General features: G+C 37.4%; 2 protein-coding genes and 1 pseudogene across 2 annotated transcripts; 2 read left to right on the top strand and 1 right to left on the bottom strand.

Annotated features, from left to right (window-relative positions):
* The first annotated feature begins 719 nt into the window (after positions 1 to 719).
* LOC110737173 lies at positions 720 to 7,917 on the top strand (annotated as a pseudogene).
* A 7,381-nt stretch (positions 7,918 to 15,298) lies between these two features.
* Positions 15,299 to 18,360, top strand: LOC110737172 (G-type lectin S-receptor-like serine/threonine-protein kinase LECRK3). Its single transcript, XM_021917549.1, has 2 exons — positions 15,299 to 15,302; positions 15,404 to 18,360. Exons 1-2 carry the CDS (start codon positions 15,299 to 15,301, stop codon positions 18,358 to 18,360), a joined length of 2,961 nt encoding a protein of 986 aa, XP_021773241.1.
* Positions 18,361 to 20,160: 1,800 nt separating this feature from the next.
* LOC110736156 (beta-glucosidase 24-like) lies at positions 20,161 to 25,171 on the bottom strand. The gene is made up of 13 exons (XM_021916305.1): positions 24,799 to 25,171; positions 24,430 to 24,499; positions 24,150 to 24,208; positions 23,813 to 23,888; positions 23,232 to 23,309; positions 23,019 to 23,106; positions 22,437 to 22,689; positions 22,130 to 22,245; positions 21,744 to 21,961; positions 21,621 to 21,652; positions 21,318 to 21,420; positions 20,966 to 21,074; positions 20,161 to 20,496 (listed from the first exon to the last, which is right to left on the bottom strand). Exons 1-13 carry the CDS (start codon positions 24,991 to 24,993, stop codon positions 20,328 to 20,330), a joined length of 1,566 nt encoding a protein of 521 aa, XP_021771997.1. The 5' UTR covers positions 24,994 to 25,171; the 3' UTR covers positions 20,161 to 20,327.
* Between the last annotated feature and the right edge of the window lie 1,097 nt (positions 25,172 to 26,268).

Genomic DNA, 26,268 nt, shown 5'->3' with positions numbered 1-26,268 from the left:
ATGGATTGTAGAATATAGGTTCATAAAATAATTTAGCCTAAAATAATTTTTAACCCAAATTATAATTTGAAAATTAAATTATGGAAAAATACAAATAAATATTATAAATAAAATAAAATTTCATTTATAAAATATTTAAAAATACGGGGGATTACAATAATACCACTGAATATTCAGTGCATATAATGGATATATAAATGTAGTGGTACTAAATATATGCATATTAAGTACTACTTAATCAATCAATCAATCAAATCCTTAATCCTATAAGTACTGCTTAATATCTAAGGTATTATAAAAACTTCAAGTGGTAGGGGAGGATGGCTATACATGGGCAGCAGGGACATGAGTTGAACCTCATAAAGGTGGGGTTTAACCCAAGTCCATATACCACCTCCGTTTCAAATTATTTGCAATGATTTGACATAAAATTGAGGTAGTAATAGTTACCGTGAGAAAATTCTCAAGCAATTTCTTCCTATTTTCCTACTACTTCAAAGCTGAAAAGTAAATCTTTCCAAACAACTATTGTAGTGGTTCAAACAAGGTTTTCAAAGGCCCTAGAAAATTGAGTCCTCCCTCTAGCTATTCAGTCTGAAAATTAGAATGGTCAACACTTCAACTGTACTATGCTTTCGAATTTAAGTCCTTGGGACAGTTTTTTCCTCATGATAAAGACCCAAAATTCATCTAGTTTGCTGCACATACATCTCTAAGCAATGGCTTGGCTTCTTTCCAGCACCATCTCCTTGTTAGCAACACTAGTAATCCTTATACAATCATCACCTATTTCTGCCTAAAATACAAGCATACTAGTAGGCCGATCTCTGACAGACACCACTAATGATTTTTCATGGCTTTCTCCTTCAGGTGATTTTGCTTTCGGCTTTTCCAAACTTCCTAACAGCAGCAATCTCTTCTTGCTTGCTATCTGGTATGCCAAGATTCCCAGCACCATAGTTTGGCATGCAAATGATGGTATTCCAGTTCCCCAAGGATCATCAGTCAAGATAACAACTGATAAGGGTCTAGTTCTCAGTGAACCTAGTGGAATTGACTTGTGGAGCACCTCTGCTGATTTAACTGATGGTGGTGAGGTAAGCTATGGCTTTCTGTATGATACCGGGAATATCGTCCTCAAAGGAAGCAACGACAACGAGACAGTTTGGCAGAGCTTTGATCATCCCACAGACACCTTACTGCCTTCTCAGCAGCTGAAAGTAGAAGTGAAGGTTAACTCTTGGCTATCACAAACTAATTTCACAAAGGGGAGGTTCCAGTTACATTTGATCCCTGACGGAAACCTTGTTCTCAATACCAGGGATCTAACAACCGGCTTTGCCTATGGTGCTTACTACACTAGTGGCACAAATGAAAATCCGGAAATTGCAGGTCAGAGATTGGTCTACAATGAGTCCGGGTATATGTTTATCTTAAGAAGGAATGGTTCAAGGCAAGATCTCTTACCGCCATATAAGGTAGAATCAACAAAAGATAACTATCATAGAGCAACTTTGAGCTTTGATGGTGTGTTAACATGGTATTCTGTTCCAAAAGCTTCCATCAGTGAAGGTTGGTTGGTCAAGCAGGAATTACCAGAAAACATATGTATGCGAAATCAAAGTCCTGATCCAGATTTAGGCAGTGGAATTTGTGGGTTTAACAACATTTGCAGCCTTGGTGATTTTTATAAACGGAATTGCACAAATAAAATAGTAAGAACAATGTTACCGAGAATAAGACTGAGTCGCGGACTATGTCGCTCTCTTTAGAACATTCGCGGCACTGCCTCAAACTTGTGCAAGCAGCTCGTACCAAACCGGATGCCCCCAGGATAAAACAGTCTTCCACAAGTATAAAATACCGGCGGTTTTGCACCGAACCACCGGACAATGGAACACCACAAAATCAGAAAGAAACTGCTCGACTGTTTTGAGAGGAAGAGAAAATATATTTTGCAAAGCGATTTTCTGTTTTTTTTCCGTGTATTTAAAAACAAAGCTGGAACCGTCCTTTTATAGGTAAAGATACGTAACAGCTTAAGCATGAAAACGGGAGAAAGATTAGCAACGTTTACTGCAATTAGTGTATTCGTTAAGCAAGAATCAAGGCATTAAATCAGTGTAACGGTGCAACGTTTAGCAGTAAAACAGCAACGAGAATCAAGCAATGTAACGGAAAAATTTAAACCAAAACAGTAAAACGTTTTGTAACTGAATATTAATCAAACCGGTAACAAAAATTAAGTTTGTTTAATAACCCAAACCCAAACCCGAACCAGCCCAGCCCAGCTCGGCTCGGTTCGGTTTGGCGCGCGTGTGTGTGATATATGGTTTACCATATAGGTCCTCCCTCTCCACAAAATGTGGGTAGCCCAAGGGCCACACCCCTTTAGCCCACTCTCTATATTATAAAGAGAGTAAAACTCTCATTTCCCACCAATGTGGGACTTTGAGTTTTTTCACAAAATTCACACACTACACACTTGTTGTTCCAACAATCCCCCACTTGAATTTTTTGAAAACATTTTCGAGCAGAATCCATACATATATAGGTTGCGCATAAACAGAAGTGTTTTTCAACTTGAACTTCTACGTAGTGAGTACGATTCAGATTCAACAAGGGTGACTCGAAGTTTTGAACCCTATCTCTGACAAAGTACCACACACAACCTACTCTTGGTGTTGTTCTAGACCCGTGCTATTTCGGCCATGCACGTCTATCCCAGTGTAGTGAATGCTCTAGAAATGCTGCCACACATTTCATAGGAAGCGGCCTAACTTCCACATTCACATAGGTGAATCTATCAAGAGTACTCCTGTAGCTTGGTACTCCACTCCAAATTGGAGTATAGATTTCATTAAGAGTTCCTATTAACTCATCCTTGATCGCTTCAGGAAATTATGTCTTTTGAACATATTCAACTCATATCACACCATAACTTGTTATTACCCTTTGAACCTATTTCTTGGGATCTCCAGTTCATAGGTTGGGTTACCATTATGTGTGGTTCATTTCAATGGCAATAGTCCCATTTTCTTAGAGGAAAAATGGACTTTCTCCCTAGCTAATCCTTTCGTCAAAGGATCAACCAAGTTATTCTCAGTGCGTACGTGATCCACTCTAACAGCTCCGATAGAGAGATATTCTCTCACAGTGTTGTGCTTACGACGTATTTGTCGTCTCTTACCGTTGTAATAACGGTTCTGAACTTTTGCAATAGCCGCGGTACTATCGCAATGGATCAAGACAGCCGGTAATGGCTTTTCCCATAGGGGAATTTCACCTAGCAGGCCTCTTAACCAACCTGCTTCTTCACTAGCCGTAGCTAGTGCTATCATTTCTGACTCCATGGTGGACTGAGCCAAAATAGTCTGTTTCTTAGACTTCCAAGATACAGCTCCACCGGCTATAGAAAAAATATATCCACTAGTAGCCTTAGAGTCATCTGATAAGGTGTTCCAGTCAACATCACTATAGCCTTCTAGTACAGCTGGAAACCTTTCATAATGCAACCCTAGGTTCATGGTCCTCTTAAGGTATCTCATGACCCTTTCAATAGCATGCCAATGCTCATTACCAGGACAACTAGTAAACCTGTCTAACAATCCCACGACATAGGCAATGTCGGGTCTAGTACAATCAGTGGCATACCGAAGGCTGCCAATGATGCTCGCATAATCAGATTGCCTTACGGCATCACCAGTGTTCTTAAATAATTTAACACTGGAGTCATAAGGTGTATTAGCAGGTTTACAGTCAAAGTAACCATATTTCTTTAGGATTTTCTCAATGTAATGAGATTGATCCAAAGAAACTCCATTTTCTGTCCTAGTAATCTTAATTCCAAGGATTACATTAGCCTCTCCTAGGTCTTTCATGTCAAACTCAGCATTCAACAATAGCTTTACATCATTCACAGCATGAATGTTCGAGCCAAAAATTAACAAGTCATCCACATATAGACAAATTATAGTGCATATGTCATTCTCAAATTTTACATATATGCATTTGTCACTACCATTTATCTTAAAACCATGTGAGATGACTAAGTTATCAAATTTTTCATGCCATTGTTTAGGTGCTTGTTTGAGACCATAAAGAGATTTATCTAGCTTACATACCAGATGCTCTTTTCCTTGAACAACGAATCCTTCCGGTTGATCCATGTAGATTTCTTCTTCCAATTCACCGTTCAAGAATGCAATCTTTACATCCATCTGATGTACTACAAGATTAAAAACAGAAGCAAGAGATATTAGTACTCTAATAGATGTTACTCTAGTTACAGGTGAATAGGTATCAAAGAAATCAACATTCTCCCTCTGTCTGTAGCCTTTAGCTACCAAACGGGCTTTGAACTTATCAACGGTCCCATCAACTTTCAGCTTTCTTTTTAGGACCCATTTGCAACCAATTGACTTGCAGCCTGGTGGCAACTCAGTTAGATGCCAAGTTCGATTAGACTCAAGTGAGTCCATTTCGTCGTTCACGGCTTCTTGCCATAAATCTGCATCAACTGAGGTTAGAGCTTCTTGGAGGGTAGAAGGATCCTCCTCTACATTAAGAACTACAAAGTCTGGGCCGAAGTCTTTTGCTACTCTAGCCCGCTTGCTCTTTCTTAGTTCGGGTTCAGCATCCAATTCTTGTGAGTTAGACCTGACTTTAGGAATAATAGAGGTGGACGAACCCCCACTATTTCTAGATTTAAAAGGAAACCTGTCCTCATAAAAATCAACATCATTAGATTCAATAATTACACGAGCATTTAAATCAAAGAATCTATATGCCTTACTGTTACTAGCATATCCAATGAATACACATTCATAAGCTCTACTAGCTAATTTAACTCTTTTAGGATCAGGAATCCTAACATATGCTAGACAACCCCAAGTTCTGAAATAAGAAATGTTAGGTCGTTTATTACGAAGTATTTCATAGGGAGAAACCTTACTCTTAGTCTTTGGAATACGGTTTAAGACATAACAAACAGTTAGTAGAATTTCACCCCACCAATGATCAGCAGCACCAGAATATAAGGAAATAGCAACTACTAATTCTGTAAAGGTCCTATTTTTCCTTTCAGCTTTTCCATTCATTTCTGGGGAATAAGGAGTTGTCCTTTCATGTATGATACCATGTGAATTATAAAATTCTACAAAAGCATCAGTATCATACTCAGTTCCACGATCACTTCGTAATCTTTTTATTTTCTTGTTAAACCGATTCTCAAACTCTGTTATAAACAACTTAAACATTTCAAAAGCATCACTCTTATTTTTCATCAAATAAATACAAGTATAATCAGAACAATCATCAATAAAGGTGATAAAGTATCGTTGTCCATTTCTGGTCAACGTTCCATTTAGTTCACAAATATCCGAATGAATTAAGTCTAATGGTTCTGAGTTTCTAATCACTGATTTATGAGGTGTTTTTGTAATCTTAGCCTGACTACAAGAATCACATTTGTCAAAGTCATTGAGAGAGATATTTGAAATAAGGCCTAAATTGCTCATATTTTTTATGAGTCTTTTGTTCACATGACAAAGTCGAGTATGCCAAACATTAATAGTAGAACACAACATATAAGCGAAATTAGAAATTTTATTAACTTCAACATTCAGTTTAAACATGCCATCAGTAGCATATCCTTTTCCTACAAATATTCCATTCTTAGTTAAAGTAAACAAATCAGAACCTATGGTTTGTATAAAACCAGCCTTATTAAGCAAAAAACCAGAAACTAAATTCTTCCTCATTTCCGGAGTGTGTAACACATCTTTCAAAATGAGAGTCCTGCCAGAAGTAAACTTCAACTCAACATTTCCAACACCAGCAATGTTAGTGGAATGGGAATCACCCAACAATACTTTCTTATCATCGGTCTTTTCAGTGTATGTTTTAAACATCCGACGATCATAACAGACATGGCGTGTGGCACCAGTGTCTATCCACCACCCATCTGATCCACCAGTAAGGTTGATCTCAGTAATCATAGCCACAAAAGGCTCTTCAATCATGCTAGCCTGCGCAGGCACAGGGTTAGGCATGTTCCTGCACTTTCGTGCCATATGGCCTGGTTTTCCACACCGATAGCACAGAAATTGACCAGTACCATTCTTAGGGGGTTGAGACTGTTGTCTTCCATTGTTCTTTTGAACATTCGGTTTATTGAAGTTATTCTTCCGGTTCTGAGGTTTGAAATTCTTACCAGCAGGTTTAAGTACTGCAGCAGATCGCCTAGGAGCATTATTAGCAGAGATTTGTAAAATCTCTTCCTTTAGATCCTGTTTTCTGGATTCTTCTTCTATACGTAGCCGAGTGATCAAACTCTCTAAGGAGAATTCCTTAGTCTTATGCCTGAGATTATTTTTGAAATCTTTCCAGGAAGGAGGCAGCTTGTCAATAATAACAACAATTTGAAATTGTTCATCAAGGGCCATACCTTCGGAAATTATCTCATGAGCAATTTTCTGAAGGTCGTGAGACTGCACTTCCACGGACTTATCATCAGTCATCTGGAATTTTAGGTACCTACTGACAGCATACTTTTTGGCACCTGCTTCTTCAGTATCATACTTTTTTTGTAGGGCATCCCACAAATCCTTAGTAGTATTTTCCATATTATGAAAGGCTTAATCCTTCCAGTGAAGAGGATTGTAAGAAATCTTGCTTGAATGACTGCTTCTGTGTTGCTGCCATTTTCCAAGATGACAAAAATCCTGGTTGTTAGAAGAAGAAGGCGCCATTGTCCAATGGAAGAAAAGACACCACAGTACTTGGAACAACTTGGATGAAGGTAGCGAATGTTACCGATTCTGATAATCCAATCAACCCATTTGTTCCTATCTCCCCTTCAAAAGAAAAACATAGGGTGAATTTTCTAACTAAAGCTCTGTTAGGAGGATTCACATTTTTTAATTTACTTGTTCTAAGTGCCATCGGGTTGGGAATTTTCATCTATCATAAGAGGAAACTGAGAGCGTTTGATGAGGGTCAGAGACAACCTCTGAAGGAGTACAGTAATGTCCATCGTTTCAGCTACCAAGAGCTCTATGAGGCAACAAATGGATTCAAGGAAGAGTTGGGAAGAGGGGCTTTCGGTGTAGTTTACAAGGGCATGGTCAGTGGAGGAGGTCCTCCGATTTGTGTTGCTGTAAAGAAGTTAGATCGAATGTCAGGTGATACTAATAAGGAGTTCAAAACTGAAGTTAACGTGACTGGCCAGCCACATCACAAGAATCTAGTACAAGTTGTAGGATTTTGCAAGGAGGATGATCAACGGTTGTTAGTATATGAATACATGAGCAATGGTAAGAGTTAACATATATAGCTCAAGGGTTAGCACGGGGGCTATTGTACTTGCACGAGGAGTGCAGCACCCAGATCATTCACTGTGATATAAAGCCCCAGAACATACTTTTAGATGAACATCAAAATGTTCGTATTTCTGATTTTGGGTTGGCTAAGCTTTTGGCTTTAAACCAAACCCATACAAACACAGGAATTAGAGGGACTAAAGGCTATGTTGCTCCCGAATGGTTTAGACACAAGCCAGTCACAGTGAAGGTCGATGTCTATAGCTATGGGGTTCTGCTATTGGAAATCATATGTTGTCGAAAAAGTATATGCATGGAACTCATAGAGGAAGAAGGTGCAATTTTGACAGATTGGGCATTTGACTGCTATCAATCTAACAGGTTAGATGTGCTTGTTAATGATGATAGGGAAGCTCTTAATGATATGCTACGATTGAAGAGGCTGGTATTGGTCGCTCTTTGGTGTATCCAAGAAGATCCAAGTTTACGACCAACAATGCGAACAATCACACAGATGCTAGATGGTCTTGTTGAAGTTCCTATTAATCCTCCTCCATCTTCAATTTCAATTACTACCCAAAATTATATCAGTTGAATGAATATATTTTTTTCATTTTGTTTTACTTTCATTTGGTGCTCTGCTGGTAATTTGCAGCCATCAGCTTTTAGGGGAATAAAAAGATCAGTCTACTAATTTAGTGTGTGTAGTGAAATACTATATCATAGGCATGTTTTTTCTAGCGATTTTATATTAAAAAAGATTTGTGTTAACGTATTCTCATAAAAACATAATCCAAATTAGTAAAAATTAATGATTGACCTAAAAAATAAAAACTTGTTCCCATTTAGCAATAAATGGCTAGCCTAACTAAGTTTTATTAGTTTCTTTTTAAAAATTAATAACTTATTGAAGAACATATATGCATAATTAAACTCTACAAATAGCACCTAGTTTATCAAATAATTACAAGGTATACAATGGTTGTAAACCAGTATATGCAGGGAAGTTCTCCTTTTATCTTTCTGCCATAAGTAATATCCTTATCTGATTACTAAGTATGAAGCAGCAATTGCTGGTTTAGAGCTGTGCATAGCATTGGAGGCCGAGCATGTCCGTTTAAAGACGGACTCTCAGCTTGTCGCAAATCAGATTCGAGGTGAATATGAGGCCAAAGAGCCCTCAATGATTGCTTACCTTGCAAAGATCAAAACTGTCATCCCAAGAGGTCAGAATGCACAAGCCAACGCACCCTCATTTGCGAACCAGGCCCAATAGAGGAGAAATTGGACCCAAACACTAAGTAAATCATGAAAGTTTCTAGAGGATTTACGAGCAACAGAAATTCCAACGAAACAGAGCTATACTGTTCTTCAGATGAAATACGGATACTGATTTCTGCTTCATGTCGAACATAACACAGGCTAGCATCTCTGCATTTGCACCATCTGAACCAAAGGGTTAATCAACACTAAAGGTTAGAAGACGAGTCATGCATTACATGTTGAAATTCCATTTGTAAATGTACTAATCAAGAAAAAAAGTTCAATAAGGGCATAATAGTTAGCATAGATATAAAATCTGTAAGTAAATTCATGCTATCTTAGCTAATCTATTACGAAGTATGTTATTACTAGTGCTAGTAAAAAGTCTGAACTCTTCTAGGATTTTTCATCAAAGCAACGTTTCGTGTAATCAGATTAAAATCATCAAGAATTTTTAAAGCATACAAATAACAACTAAATAGGAATGCTAAAGTAGTTTACACATTTAATATGAGTCCTTGAAACTTATAAGAACCGAAAGGAAAAGGATCAAGATCTCTAGTCCATCTTTATACCAGAAAAATTAGGATCACCAGGTAATCCAAATCAAATCAGCAGAATACAAGTAAAATCTTTCTTCAAATTATTTTGAAATGAATGTTCTGTATAGCTGTTCAAACCATGTTTAGTTGTTTACAGTAGGAGTCCATGCATCTTCTGTTTTTCTAACATTAGATTATAGTATTTGCAGTAACAAGCAAGTTTTGACTGTGCAGAAGTCTCATCAGTCATCAGAATTAACAGACAAGCATGAACCATTTTTTTTAATGTATACTTTCCTAACATGTAAACCTACAACATTTAGTCATGTCCTGTAATGCTAACCAAATATTTGTCTCAAGAAGCTCAAATAAGAAGACTATTGACAGGAGACTCAGTTTTCCTTGAAACCAACGTGTACGTTCTTCCATTCATTTCGTATCATAAACGAATTTGTTTAGGTGATTTAGAAAATAGGCCAACACATCGTTCATCAAATTATCAGAATAGAAAACACATCTTGCACACACCCTTTTAACCACATGACCAACATACATTATGTATGGAAGACTTGGTCAAGTCATTAAAAAAAGTCCGCATACAAAACGTATGGTACAACATAGTTAACCCTATGAATCATCCACTGAATAGTAAAAGCGCTGAAAATTAGAACATAGCAATGAGAAAATCCTACTTCTGACATATCACCTCAGGGAAGAGGACATAACAAAGGTACTAGAGCACCGGCAAAAGAAAAGTCATTGCTCCCACATTGAGTTACTAATTATTGGACTCTTGAAAAGTATTCGGCGTGGATGTATCCTGATAGTTTCCTGAGTCTTTCTTGTTACTCGTATATTTTAAGGATCGTATCCAAGTATTAGTATTTAGTCATGATATAAGATACAGGTCCGCCCCATGGAATGACAAGGTATATAGGAAAATTACGAATACCAAACGAACTGTGAGCATGCGTACAGTACCTCTAAGCATTAAGGCGACTAGTTCAAATCTATGTATATAAAGATAAGTGAGAAAACCTTGCCATAATTTGAGTTGGACCATAGAACAGCTCAGAATTCAATACCAAATGGGAAAGGAAGAATTAGATTAGAAAAGTCTTCCAAGCCACCATTGGAGAATATAGGCCACTAATTTTTCAGGATCACACTTAACAAAAAATCATCCATCTCTTGTGTAAAAAATCTGTAACAATGGCTTGGCCTCGATCATGTATCCTTACCTCCTTTACATTTATCCTCCTACAACTATCATCCGTTGCTGCACAAAATGGTGGCAAATTAACAGTAGGCCAATCTCTCAGAGCCACCGGCAATGGTTCTTCATTGCTTTCCCCTTCGGGTGATTTTGCCTTCGGCTTTCATCAATTTCCTAACAACAATGATCTATTCTTGCTTGCCATCTGGTACGCTAAGATTCCTGACACCATAGTTTGGTATGCAAATGACGGTAACGGGTAATCCCGTTAGCCAGGGATCGTCAGTAAAAATAACTACCAATGAGGGTCTATTCCTTAGTGACCCTCAAGGAACTTCTCTCTGGAGTACCACTGATGCAAAAAAAAGCGGGGAAGCAGTTAATTATGGTTTTATGAATGATACCGGAAATTTTGTGCTCAATAGTGAAACTGACGATGCAGTTTGGCAGAGTTTTGACAATCCTACCGATACTTTGCTCCCTACCCAGATTTTGCAAGCGGGAGGCCAGCTTCATTCTCGACAATCAGAAACCAATTTTACTCAAGGGAGGTTCCAACTTCGCTTACAAAGTGATGGAAACCTAGTCCTAAATACAAGGGACCTAGCAACAGGTTATGCCTATGATCCTTACTATGCTAGTAACACTGTTGCAGATGGAAACCCAGAAAGTGCTGGTGACAGAGTTGTTTCGGCAAAAAAATGAGCTAACCGGGCCTTGGAGGGGTGTCTGAGAACCTCGAATTTGGGCCTTGAATGGACCTGCAAAATGAACCCCGAGCCCCAGGGGTTGAACCCGGGGCGGAGCCTCCGACGCCCAAGTTAGTTGCCAAACAATGCATATTTTGAGAGGAGTTTAGGGGAGAGAGTGGAGGAGTATGGTCATCTTAGATGATAAGAGTGACCTCCTTTTACCTTATGCCCTTTGAGGGGTATTTATATGAGTACATAAGTGGGTTTATGAGCCCTAAAATTACATATGTGGGCCGTTGAAGGCCATATTGATGTATTTGACTTATTTGGGGCCTTTTATACCTTTTTTATGCCCTTTGGGCTTATATGGGTAGAGTTACCCAAGACTAAAATGGGTATGACCATTTTAGTACCCAAACAATTAGCCCCCGAGACCCAATTCTATTTGAAAAAATGAGTTGGGTTTTGTTTCAATTTCCCAAATAATTCGTTCATAGAAATTGAGTCGAAGGACTTTATTTGTTCAGGTTTATGCAAGGCAACACTCTTGATCCGAGGATTGTAAGAGTTATTACTCTTGATCCGAGGACTGAAAGTGTTCATTCGAGGCAACACTCTTGATGCAAGGATTGAAAGAGTTAATTACTCTTGATCCGAGGATTGAAAGAGTTCATCCGAGGCAACACTCTCTTGATCCAAGGATTGAAAGAGCTAATTACTCTTGATCCGAGGACTGAAAGAGTTCATCTGAGGCAACACTCTTGATCCAAGGTTTGATCCGAGGACTGAAAGAGTTCATCCGAGGCAACACACTCTTGATCCAAGGATTGAAAGAGTTAATTACTCTTGATCCGAGGACTGAAAGAGTTCATCTGAGGCAACACTCTTGATCCAAGGTTTGATCCGAGGACTGAAAGAGTTCATCCGAGGCAACACACTCTTGATCCAAGGATTGAAAGAGTTAATTACTCTTGATCCGAGGACTGAAAGAGTTCATCTGAGGCAACACACTCTTGATCCAAGGATTGAAAGAGTTAATTACTCTTGATCTGAGGACTGAAAGAGTTCATCTGAGGCAACACTCTTGATCCAAGGATTGAAAGAGTTAATTACTCTTGATCCGAGGACTGAAAGAGTTCATCCGAGGCAACACTCTTGATCCAAGGTTTGATCCGAGGACTGAAAGAGTTCATCCGAGGCAACACACTCTTGATCCAAGGATTGAAAGAGTTAATTACTCTTGATCCGAGGACTGAAAGAGTTCATCTGAGGCAACACTCTTGATCCAAGGATTGAAAGAGTTAATTACTCTTGATCCGAGGAATGAAAGAGTTTAATACTCTTGATCCGAGGATAGAAAGAGTTTATTACTCTTGATCCGAGGATAGAAAGAGTTTATTACTGTTGATCCGGGGATAGAAAGAGGTTACTCTTGATCCGAGGATAGAAAGAGTTTATTACTCTTGATCCGAGGATAGAAAGAGTTTACCCTTAATCCGAGGATAGAAAGAGTTTATTACTCTTGATCCGGGGATAGAAAGAGTTTACTCTTGATCCTAGGATAAAAAGAGTTTATTACTCTTGATCCGAGGATAGAAAGAGTTTACCCTTAATCCGAGGATAGAAAGAGTTGACTCTTGATCCGAGGATAGAAAGAGTTTATTACTCTTGATCCGAAGATAGAAAGAGTTTTACTCTTAATCCGAGGATAAAAAGAGTTTATTACTCTTGATCCGGGGATAGAAAGAGTTTTACTCTTGATCCGAGGATAGAAAGAGTTTACTCTTGATCCGAGGATAGAAAGAGTTTACTCTTGATCCGAGGATAGAAAGAGTTTATTACTCTTGATCCGAAGATAGAAAGAGTTTTACTCTTAATCCGAGGATAAAAAGAGTTTATTACTCTTGATCCGGGGATAGAAAAAGTTTTACTCTTGATCCGAGGATAGAAAGAGGTTACTCTTGATCCGAGGATAGAAAGAGTTTATTACTCTTGATCCGAGGATAGAAAGAGTTTACCCTTGATCCGAGGATAGAAAGAGTTTATTACTCTTGATCCGAGGATAGAAAGAGTTTACCCTTATTCCGAGGATTGAAAGAGTTTATTACTCTTGATCCGGGGATAGAAAGAGTTTATTACTCTTGATCCGGGGATAGAAAGAGTTTACTCTTGATCCGAAGATAGAAAGAGTTTTACTCTTAATCCGAGGATAAAAAGAGTTTATTACTCTTGATCCGGGGATAGAAAGAGGTTTACTCTTGATCCGAGGATAGAAAGAGTTTACCCTTGATCCGAGGATAGAAAGAGTTTACCCTTAATCCGAGGATAGAAAGAGTTGTTTTTTTTTTTTTTTAATCATCATCATCGTGAGGAAGATTGATGATTAATTTTATCATCGTCATCGTGAGGATAGTTGATGATATTTATTTATTTTTTTTTTTTTTGAGGAAAATATTGACTCGAAAAATTAAGAGCCATTTTTCTTTGCTGAAGCAATTTGATAGATGGGCTTTGATGAAAGTGGGCCCGAAGCCATTTACTTGATAAAAGTAGTAGCCGCAGGTAAGAAAGCTTCTGGCCATCTACCCTGACAAAGGTAGTTTTTTTTTATGGCTTATAGCTCTTTGAAAATGGTCAAAAGGTAAATTTTTCTTCTGACTTGTTATCATCAGATTTGATGTAGGTTGAGGTCGGGTACAATTTGAGCCAATTGCACTTGACTGCCGAAGCTAATTGCTTTGGTTGCTCTAGCATTAGCTCGTATGAGCTTCGGCATGGATGAACCTTCTTCGGTTCAGACAAACCATCTTCGGCATCACCCTCGGCTCATATGGTTGTGAGCTTCGGCTGGGAGCTCGAATCTCGGCGAAGGTAAACCTCGGCTGGGCTCGACTTCGGCCATGGCTAGCCTCGGCCAGGAGATAAGAGGTGAGCTTCGGCTCGGCAATGGTTACCGACCTTAACTTGGGAGCGGTAAACTGTACCACCCTTGGTTTCTGCTGAATCACCTTCAACTCGCCCAGAACGCCTTCGGCTTGGGCTGAAACTCCTTCGGTCTCGGCTGAAAAGCCTTAGGCTTGGCTGAAACACCGGTCTCGGCTCGGCTGGCTTGCCCAGAACACCTTCGGCTTGGGCTGAAACACCTTCGGATAGCCTCGGCTCGATGAGCTTCGGATTCCTTTTGCTTATCCGAGCTATTTGCTTCGGATTTTTAGATTGGTGATAGTTTGAGCTTTTTTAAGCTTCAACAATGGTAGACAACCTCGGATCTTCTTCGGCTGCTACTTTAGATGTGATGTGAAGAGATTTGGCTCACTTCACAATACTAGCCTTGACCCCCATTGACCTCGGCATGTGTTGCCTAGGATGAAATGGTGAGTCGTTCTAGTGGTGGAGTTGTGAGCCTTGAAGCTTGTGATGAAGACAATGGCAATTTCCTTCGGCAAGCATTGAATTTACATAAACCTGATTGATTTTTTATGTATGTTTCATGCCACCTGCTGCCTCTTCAACTTGGTGGTGTGAATGAAAGGCTTGCTTTTGTGAGCTTTCCATTAGAGCCACGTAGATCTAGCTTTTATTCTTCTTCAAGAATAATTAAGGTTTAACCATATTCATGGAATATTTCCCAATTTTTTTGTAAAGGCACGAAGTACCTTGTTAGTAGTGGTTAGATTGGCGACAAATCAAAATGTTTATCTATCATCTCCACCATTTGCAAGAATGATTACCCCTTTTGACAGGAGTAATAATTTTGGGTTAAATTTGCTAGAAATTTTGACCCTTTTTCGTGATAGAACACAGTAGCCATGAATTAGTGGATTTTCATGGGTAGTAGTACTCGTCTCCCCACAGACGGCGCCAAATTGTTTCGGCAAAAAATGAGCTAACCGGGCCTTGGAGGGGTGTCTGAGAACCTCGAATTTGGGCCTTGAATGGACCTGCAAAATGAACCCCGAGCCCCGGGGGTTGAACCCGGGGCGGAGCCTCCGACGCCCAAGTTAGTTGCCAAACAATGCATATTTTGAGAGGAGTTTAGGGGAGAGAGTGGAGGAGTATGGTCATCTTAGATGATAAGAGTGACCTCCTTTTACCTTATGCCCTTTGAGGGGTATTTATATGAGTACATAAGTGGGTTTATGAGCCCTAAAATTACATATGTGGGTCGTTGAAGGCCATATTGATGTATTTGACTTATTTGGGGCCTTTTATACCTTTTTTATGCCCTTTGGGCTTATATGGGTAGAGTTACCCAAGACTAAAATGGGTATGACCATTTTAGTACCCAAACAAGAGTGATTTACAACAAGTCAGGGGATTTGTACATACTATTAAAAAATCGTTCAAGGGTTAATCTCACACCAGCAGATAAGTTAGTCTCAGCTCAGGCTAACTATCAGAGAATAACACTGGAGTTTGATGGGGTCTTGAGCTGGTATTATCACCCGAAATCCTTTGCAGCCAACAAAGGTGTCAGTTGGTCCAATGTTAAGTCACTCCCTGATAACATATGCACAACACTTGCCGGAGTACTTGACACCGGAGTTTGTGGATACAACAGCATTTGCAGCCTTGGGGATGGGGACCGGAGGCCAAAATGTAAATGCCCACCACAATATTCTCTGTTGGATCCCAATAATAGATTTGGCAACTGCAAACCGAACTTCGAGCAAGAGAACTGTGATGAGTTTGGCCAGGGTGCCATAAAAGATGAATATACGCTAGTTCAGCTTGATAATGTTGATTGGCCATTAGCAGACTATCAACAGCTTGAGCCTTACAGTAAAGAAGAATGCCAGAGTTCTTGTCTAAATGATTGTTATTGTGCTGTTGCCATTTTCAATGAACAAGATCAAACTTGTTGGAAGAAGAAGCTGCCACTCACCCATGGAAGAGAAGATCAAGGAGTAAATAGGATAGCTTTTGTAAAGGTCAGGACTAATGACGGCAAATTAACAGTAGGCCAATCTCTCAGAGCCACCGGCAATGGTTCTTCAATTCTTTCCCCTTCGGGTGATTTTGCCTTCGGCTTTCATCAATTTCCTAGCAACAATGATCTATTCTTGCTTGCCATCTGGTACGATAAGATTCCTGACACCATAGTTTGGTATGCAAATGACGGTAACCCCGTTAGCCAGGGATCGTCAGTAAAAATAACTGCCAATGAGGGTCTAGTCCTTAGTGACCCTCAAGGAACTTCTCTATGGAATACCACTGATGCAAAAAAAAGCGGGGAAGCAGTTAATTATGGTTTTATGAATGATACCGGAAATTTTGTGCTCAATAGTGAAACTGACAATGTAGTTTGGCAGAGTTTTGACAATCCTACCGATACTCTGCTCCCTACCCAGATTTTGCAAGCGGGAGGCCAGCTTCATTCTCGACGATCAGAAACCAATTTTACTCAAGGGAGGTTCCAACTTCACTTACAAAGTGATGGAAACCTAGTCCTAAATACAAGGGACCTAGCAACAGGTAATGCCTATGATCCTTACTATGCTAGTCACACTGATGCAGATGGAAATCCAGAAAGTGCTGGTGACAGAGTGATTTACGACAAGTCAGGGGATTTGTACATACTATTAAAAAATCGTTCAAGGGTTGATCTCACACCAGCAGATAAGTTAGTCTCAGCTCAGACTAACTATCAGAGAGTAACACTGGAGTTTGATGGGGTCTTGAGCTGGTATTATCACCCGAAATCCTTTGCAGCCAACAAAGGTGTCAGTTGGTCCAATGTTAAGTCACTCCCTGATAACATATGCACAACACTTTCCGGAGTACTTGACACTGGAGCTTGCGGATATAACAGCATTTGCAGCCTTGGTGACGGGGATCAGAGGCCAAAATGTCGATGCCCACCAAATTACTCTCTTCTGGATCCCAATGATACATATGGCAGCTGCAAGCCAGATTTCAAGCAAGACAATTGTGATGAGTATGGCAAGGGTGCCATCAAGGATGAATATACGCTAGTTCGGCTTGTAAATATTGATTGGCCGTTAGCAGACTATGCACAGCTTAAGCCTTGCAGTAAAGAAGAATGCCAGAGTAATTGTCTAAATGATTGTTTTTGTGCTGTTGCCATTTTCAATGAACAAGATCAAACTTGTTTGAAGAAGAAGCTGCCACTCACCCATGGAAGAGAAGATAGCGGAGTACATAGAATAGGTTGGCTTAAGGTGGGGAATGGCAATGGTTCCAACGACCCAATCAACCCTATTCATCAAAATAAAGTAATATACAAGAAGAATGCTGTATTCACTGCACTGTTTGGCAGTTCTGTATGCATAAATTTCCTTCTGCTAAGCGCTATAGTTTTGGGAGTTTACCTCATGTATAACAAGAAGAATCCTAGGTTGCTTGACGAGCATCATAGGAATAAAACTCTTAGTGAATACAGTAGCGTTCATTGCTTCAGCTACAAAGAGCTTGAAGATGCAACAGATGGGTTCAAAGAAGAGATAGGACGAGGAGCTTTTGGCACAGTATACAAAGGGAAGATCGGAGCAGGAAATTCTCCTATTACAGTTGCTGTTAAAAAGTTAGATCGAATATCTAAGGAGTCTGATAAGGAATTTAAAGCTGAAGTGAATGTGATTGGTCAGACTCATCACAAGAATCTAGTTCGATTTATAAAATTCTGCAAGGAAGAAGACCATCGATTACTGGTATATGAATATATGAGTAATTGTACCGTGGCAGATTATCTTTTTGGTAATTTGAGGCCAAGCTGGACAGCAAGGATGCAAATTGTGCAAGGAATCGCCAAGGGGCTCTTGTATTTGCACGAGGAATGCAGCACACAGATAATCCACTGTGATATAAAGCCGCAGAATATACTTCTTGATGATTACTATCACGCCCGCATTTCTGACTTTGGATTGGCGAAGCTTTTGGTTTTAAACCAGAGCTACACAAATACAGCAGTCCGGGGAACAAAAGGATACCTTGCCCCTGAATGGTTCAGAAACAAGCCAGTTACAGTAAAGGTGGATGTGTACAGCTTTGGGGTGTTGTTGTTAGAAACCATATGCTGTCGAAGAAGCGTGTGCATGGATATCAGTGGGGAGGGAGCTATTCTGACAGATTGGGCATTTGATTGCTATCAATCTAACACATTAGATGCACTTGTAAATGATGACATAGAAGCACTTCATGACAAGCTAAATCTAGAGAGGTACATAATGGTTGCCCTTTGGTGTATCCGGGAAGACCCAAGCCTCCGACCTACAATGAAAAGGGTTATACAGATGCTTGAGGGTGTTGCCGAAGTAGCTAGGCCACCATGTCCTACCTCATTTACTGTTACCACTCAACCTTAAGACCCTAAATTTTCGAGGTTAATCATCTGTTTTTACTTTTTCATATTTATTTTGTTACACTAGTTCTCACCATGTATCAGTAGCTTCTACAATAAAAACCATCTCTAAGTTAGTTTTTGAACTGTATCAGGTAGTAATTAAGTTTATTTTTGCCGATTCTATATAATGAATGTGAAAACTCATAGGTCTACGATGAGGAGAATTCTGAAATGGATATCCATTTCCCAGAATTTGAGCAATTTTTATGATGCGGGGGATGCTTTAATAAAAAGAAACAGAAATAAATAGCACTTAGTTACCGCAAATAAAACATAAAGGTATTAACATCTGAATGACATGCAAACAAAGGCAAGATCATCATAAAGGTTGCTAAAAAGATTCAGAGAAGCAATCAAAAACCAGGGATGGGACCAAAGCAGCAATCAACTACCATAAAACAAATATAAGCAAAGCCATTCACATGATCAAGCAAAAGGATTGGAGCAGAAATGAATCAAAACCACATAAAATAGCATGATTTAACGCGGAGAACTAGGAATCATTTACTCACCTGCATTCGCAGATAGTTACAACTTCAAGACACTTAGACACTTCAAAATTTAATTTAGATGATCTGCAAGCAGTAAATCATCACAATATCATTCTTGACGAGCAAAAACTACATAGAAAAACGATACTATTCAATAAATTATTAAATACAGTTAGTTACAACTTCCAACAATGCACCAATAACTCAATTAATGGAATGGATTACAGAATGTCAAATTGTTAACTATACAATAAATTATGATATAGTACAGTACTTCATATGGATTTTTGCACTGAAAGTACCAAGTATTGTACACAAGATCATCACTAATGTTAGCAAGAAAATATATAAGGCAGAGGCAATGTATGCTGCCTTACAAACATAATGAATGCCAATCCTCCTATTATTCATAGCTTCGTCCCTCAAAAAAATCGCAGTCTTGACATGCATAGCAATCCTGGAACTCTTTCAAACCTTGATGAGTATGATAATGATGAAATTTGAAGATATTGTCATATGATTTCTTTTATGATTTAAAGCTAGCTTTATATCTTCTTAATTATAATAATGGCAATCAATCAGAGTTCCCTCAGTTCCCTTTTCTAGAGGTACAGCCATACAGCCTACAGGTGTTGTTTAAAAAAAACAAATAGTACTTGCTTTATCCATCGTATAAGGAGTTCAATATTTAAAAACATGGCACTCGAAAATATTGTATGTAAATACAAAAAGAAAAACAAAATTGAATAAAATATAGAAAACCTCAGGAAACAATTAGCTGCAGAACTGGTGGTAAAAGCAGTATAATTCCATTTTAACCATAAAACAGTAAAACAGAGATTCAACTAGAAATCCAAGACTAAGCTTTAACTACATATAAAGATATAATATAAATTATGATGAACAGATTGAACACCCACCAACACTCCTACCAGAAATGTACTAACATGTAAACAACAAATACATGAAAGGACCATAACATACTTGGAGATAGAATGAAATAAAACCTTCTTCTAGATCAAACTCTGAGTACGATCTAGCGGTTGATTGAAGACATCAGACGCTTGAGGAAGTCTTGTGAGTTGTGACATCAATAACTTGCTACATGTTTGTCGTGAACCAAATCAAGTAGCAAATAATGTTGAAGCTGCAGAACATACTATAGGAGAAATTGCAGTAGTTAGACTAGCATAATATCATTCTTTGACCATTATATTATGTTCTCTTAAATGGAATTATATTTTGCCTTCAGAGAAGGCATTCCTAAGTTTGATCAGTATTGTATCATTGAGGAAAAATTCATTATAATCAGAATTGGTAATTCATTTCAACCAAGTCCTTGCAAAGAACAGCATTTGAACAAGCTCTGTAGCCTAAGGACAAAGGGAGAGAAATGAAACTAAAGAGGAAAAGTACTATAAGAGGTACAGGAAATGTTTTATCTATGAAGGAAATTCTTGAACCATTTAGCAGAATGCTTGGGGTATCGTCTTAGTCCATCTTTGTAGTCAACATAGTTTATGCCAAAACGAACAGTATATCCAGAGCCCCACTCGAAGTTGTCCAACAATGACCAAGCAAAATATCCTCTCACTTTAACTGCATTCCTGCCCAAGTTGGGATTTTACACCCACAATTAGTTGATATATAGAGGACTAATACTTTGCTTTACAAACAAATTAAGGGTTTTTTTTTTTAAAATGATAAAGAAGAAAAGGATATTGAGGGTGAAAATCACATCCCTATTATAGTCTACATAAAATATCATTCAAGATAGATTTTTTTTTACCCAAAATAATCCAATAGATAAACAATTTGCACTTTGTACTTTATACATGTGGACGTAAATTTGTTCATTTCTCCTTTAAATTATTGCCAATCTCTTCCTTGAGTTAATATTATACTTTTAGCTTTCACAAATCATGACTACTGAAGCTTCCGCACCACCCTGTATATCGAATTTTTTCTTTGCATAAGAGAGAAGTATCAAGTAAGGACAAGGGTAATCACACATTTTTAGTAAGTTTCACCAAGTCTAGATGACAGATAAGAAACCTACCAAAAAAAAAACCTAACCTCATGGCAAGTTTTAAAAAGGCTAGATGACCATGGTAGTAATGTATCCTCATGCTGTCAGTTAAAGCTTCCTCAAGAGACAATCTAGGATCATTTGACTCATCACAGCCTACAAATAACAATCAGTATATTTCACAATTTATTATGATTTATGCATAACTAGGGTCAGCTCAAAAATGGAAAAGAGTTAGTAAAAAGGATAATTAAGAACAAAGATTTCAAGAAAAATGTCAAGTTGTCTTATTAGAAAAAGGTACTGCCTGTATCTAGCAATGAATCACCCCCTCTCACTCGAAACCAAACCCAGGACAACAGACTGAATTAGAAAGATACTAAACAAAATGGGACTCACCATTTTCTGTGATGTAAATGATTGGATTTTTATATCTTCGCTTGATATAGAGTAGAAGATCAAAAATCCCTCTTGGATAAATATAAAGCCAATCTGAAGCAGCCTGCAAAAGAGTTAGTACACACCAAATTTAAATTGTTTGTATCAGTTCTGTTGCATACATTGCTTACAGTAAAGCAAAGGATAGTAGTCCTGCTGATAAAATAATTTTGACATGAAAAACCATAGTGCAAAAAACTTGTTCATAAGAAGTCAGTGCAAATTTCAGATGGATTCCTAAGATTATGCTAGTCATGCACATACCTTTGGACCAATTGGTATTCCATTACGCTCAACTGTAAATAAAAAGTTGGAATCACTATTGGGCTCGATTGATCTTATGCAAAGTCTCAAATAAGAAACATTAAACTTCTATGATGGACTTACATGTCATATTAACAAGAGAATCAGTACTATAACTGGGCTCTGTATTCCTAAAACTAGGAGCAAATGCCGCGTAGCTGCTAGTGTAATAATTCAAGCCAACGAAATCAAATGAACCCTTTAACATGCGAGACTGCTCTCTTGAAAATTTAGGCAAGCGACTGCCCACAAGAAAGCGCATTGTGTGTGGGTAGTCACCATGTGTTATTGGGTCCATATACCTATAAGAAGCAATAAATTTAGTTAGGAGTCAATAATATGCCACTGAAGGACCTTAGATTGTAATAATCTACTTCAGAGAAAATTTCTCTCTTTTTAAGCTTAAATCATTTAACTTTAAGCTCTGAAACTAGATTACAAATCCATTTGTCAATAGATTATATACTCACCATCCAAACATAAAGTCAACAGCTCTAAGTGCAGAACTTCGGTCTTGCTTTGCTTGAGAATATGGAATGAACCAATTTGAATTTATAGCAATGCCAATTACACCTTTCTGAGATGCCTGTGGTATGCAAAAGAAGTTACAAACTTACATTAGTTCAGATTTCTTCCAATACATTCACTTTAACAGCATCTAATCAAATACATCAATTATGTTACTATAAACCTTACACATGCCAGTGGTAAAGGTTTAAAACTTTAAATACTAACATTTACAAATATTAGGAAAGTTAGGGAAAGATGAAATAATACCTGATATTTCTGTTTATATATTTGAACTGCTGCACCATGAGCAAGAAGCTGGTAATGCGCGATTTCATAAGGGTCAGTGGCCACATTGACTTTGCAATTCTGGGGGTTTGATTTAGAGCACTGCTTGGATGAAAAGACTCCAGTTGTGTAAATGCCTGTACTATAGGTCCATGGCTCATTAAGTGTAATCCAATGCTTCACCTTGTTACCAAATTCTCTATAACAAAGGTCTGCATAGTCACGAAAATCATCCCTGTACAGTGAAATAATAGGTAATTCATCAAGTATACATAAAAAGAAAATTATTAGATGCCACCTACATATCTTGAAGCAATGCCCCAAGTCAAAGGGATTAATGTTTGTCTTGAAGATGGAAGAGAAATTTGAGAGTGTTTTTTGTACTTCAACTTAAAAATGGTTCCAAAACACCAACTATTCAGCAACAAGTGAAAAAGGCTAAAATAAGTAATAAATATGACTATGCTTTTCAACAACTTTCTAGAATACCATGTTTTCATTGTGCTTGACTAATGGTAACTACTATGACACATCGTGATGACTTCTACAAAGTAAATAACTTACACTATGTGAGGGCTAAGAAAGCCACCATATTCATCTTGCAATGACTGAGGAAGATCCCAATGGAAAAGAGTGATGAATGGTTGTATGCCTGCCATTATGTAGCAACAGAACAATCACAACATTACAGGTAATGGCTTCAAAAAAAAAAAAAAAAAAAACATTGCAGGTAATAAAGCATATAAAGGGATAGCCATGGGTGTGACAAAATCTAACCATTTGCCAAGAGTTCATTGATAAGGTTATGGTAATAGGCTATTCCTTTCTGGTTCACGCCCTTGCTCACTTTTCCATCTGAAAATTTCAAAAGTATCCAAAGATGATCGATGTCAATTTGAGAAATTAAAGGAAAAAAAAAAAAGAGATTTCACATATCACTTAACTCATATAAGGATTTGTCAATCCAAAAGATTAAGTGACAAAGTTGGTTATTAGATGGACCTAGATCTTTAAATAGTCCTTTATAAGTGTTGTATGACTTATCTAGAAAAGAAAAACGTTAGAGAACAACCTCTTGGGGCTTATTTTCTAAAAAAGGCACAATATGATGCTAGAAATTTTTGCAAACAAGTGCAGATCAAATCCACCGAAAGCATGCCTTTAGCCCTTTACCTTCTATATTCATCTATACACAATGATTGAGACTAAAATGTTATAACTACAATGTTTCCGGACAATTATGATAATTTTCCAGCCCTAATTTGCAACCATTTACAGTAATTACAGCCTTTATCGCGGTTTAAATTCATAGGTTAATAATGTCATAATCCAATGCATATTTGCATATAATGACATACAAGGCAATACTCTGGGCCATGAAATTGAGAACCGGTAAGCACTTAGTCCCATTTCGTTCATGATCTTCACATCTTCCTACAAAGTCAATAAGTTGAGTTATAACCATTTTCGAACAAAGTTTCTGTTTTCTTGGGGTTTGAAAGAAAGGACGCTCAACCTCCCAAATCGAGACAATGCTCCAAACAAACTAAGAGCATCTCTTGATTCTATGACCTACTAACTATTTAAGTAGTTCTACATTCTATAACTATACAACATGAATTGTGCATTTCAAAAAAAAAAAGTTCACATAAACATTGTGATGTACAAGTAGTTTTAAAGCAAGTGATTTCACACCTTATAACGATGGTATGAATCAACTGCCTCATCCCCATTTTTTCCGTCCGCTATTTTATCTGCACAAATTATCACCAAAAACCTTTTAACAAACTCCTCATATACATAATACATTACACCATACTTGGATCGAACCTCATCTACATCACTACCCTACGTTCATGACTCTTTATATACATTATGTAACAATAATCTTCATTTCATAACAAAAAACCAAATTGATATTTATTATAAACAAATAAATAAAATTAAATTAAAAAATAAAAAAAATTAACCTCACCAGGAAATTTGTGGGTGAATGTATCCCATGTACTTGGACCTTTTCCATCTTCCTCAGCTCCTCCTTCAAACTGCACCAAAATCACATAAATTCATAATCCTACAAAATAAATAAATTAACAAATATAATCATTACTTGTTCTAAGACCCATTTACAAATTTTGTATTCTGATCAAATACAAAGAAAAAAAAACCAAATTTTTCTTCAATTACCGTTTCAATTATGAATATGAAGAACCCATTATGATAATTCATAATAAACCAACTATAACAATTTATTAACAATGTTGTTATTTACAGAATTAAAGTTTAATTATCCAGGATCATAATCAAAAGCAAAGTAATAATCTTTAAAAATAAAACTAGTTACCTGGTAAGCAGAAGAAGCTGAACCAAAAAGAAAACCAAGAGGAAAATGGGTACGATTAAGGAAGCTAATCCCGTAATTTGTGCCAATATTAGTGTAATTAATACTAGCAGTAGCAGTAGCAGTAGCAAAGCTTGAGCTTTTAAGTAGGAACAGAGTTAAGAAAAAAGGAAGAACTAAATATAGAAAAATCTTCATTTTTAAATTTTTTGAGTAAGAAAAATTTGTTGAGTTGTAGAGAATTTTGGTTGGCGGTTTTAGAGAGCTTTTGGCACTTTATCTAGTTAGGGTGTGTAATTTTGTTAAGTATCGTCTTAGAAAGTGGTTTAAAGAGTCTACTTGTACTTACTTTTTCTTCCATAAAAAGTGGATCTAAGATTTTATATATATTTCTTTTCCATCTATATGTGCTGCTATTTTTATGACGTTAGAAAATGTACCATCGTAGTTCCGTAAACAATCTGATACGAGTATGTTTACTCAACTATGTAAAGTATAAAAATAAAAGAATATTCATAAAATACAAATTACTAGAAAATTTGTCAAATTTTATTGTTTTAATGACTCACACAAAATATGTTCTCCAATGATACTAGATTAATATTTTTGATGAAAAAAATCACGCATTGGTTGCACTATCGCGTACCGCCTCCTCTTCCTCTCCATTGTAGCAACTTTTATCTCTCTCTCTTCGATTTAATTGTTTGGTTGATTTATTAAAAAAGTTGTCTTCTCATTAAGAAAATTTTAAATGTGATTTCTAACAAATTTTCCTATTAAAAATGGCATGGCGTTGATGTCATAAATTATGATTAGTAACAAAATTGGCAGTTAACCAAGTTGGTAATGAGTGATGAGAAGCTTGGGTTGGAGATTTTGGGCCGAAAGACTAAATCGAAGTCAAACAAAGAATCAGATGCGTCATGGGCCAAAATGTGTCAATGGGCTGGACATTTGTTGCGGGGTTGTTGCTGGACAAAAAATTGGGCTACAAAGAACATGATTCTTGCTATTTCATTTTCGTGTGTAGCAAAAAAAAAAAAAAAAAAAAAAAAAAAAAAAAAAAAAAAAAAAAAACCTCATTCTATTGCATTCAAATATAAAGGAAAAATTGTAAATTAAAAAAAAAAAATAACACTAACTTTCGACCATCAGCCTAAAACAAGTGAACTTATGGATTATCACAAAATACAACCTTTTATGCCATGAAATAAAGATTGAAAAACATTAGCACAACTTTTCTCCTTTTGATACTGGTTATCTCATTAGAAGTTTGAATACACCATTTTTTTCTTTTCTTTTTTTTTTTTTTGTTTTAACATACCTTGCATCTTTTAACAAGAGCATCAAGAACAATTGTAATCTGAATCACAAGTACTCGGTCATTAAAGGAGGAGGGAGGGTAAAACATGGGCAGCAGGGTAGGCCTTTGAGTTGAACCTGAGACAGGTAGAAGCTAATTATGAAGTGAAC

This window comes from Chenopodium quinoa, unplaced genomic scaffold (assembly GCF_001683475.1).
Source record: "Chenopodium quinoa cultivar QQ74 unplaced genomic scaffold, ASM168347v1, whole genome shotgun sequence".
Classification (NCBI taxonomy): Eukaryota; Viridiplantae; Streptophyta; class Magnoliopsida; order Caryophyllales; family Amaranthaceae; genus Chenopodium; species Chenopodium quinoa.
Note: the sequence above shows the minus strand (reverse complement) of the source record. Positions and strands in the feature narration are given on the sequence as shown.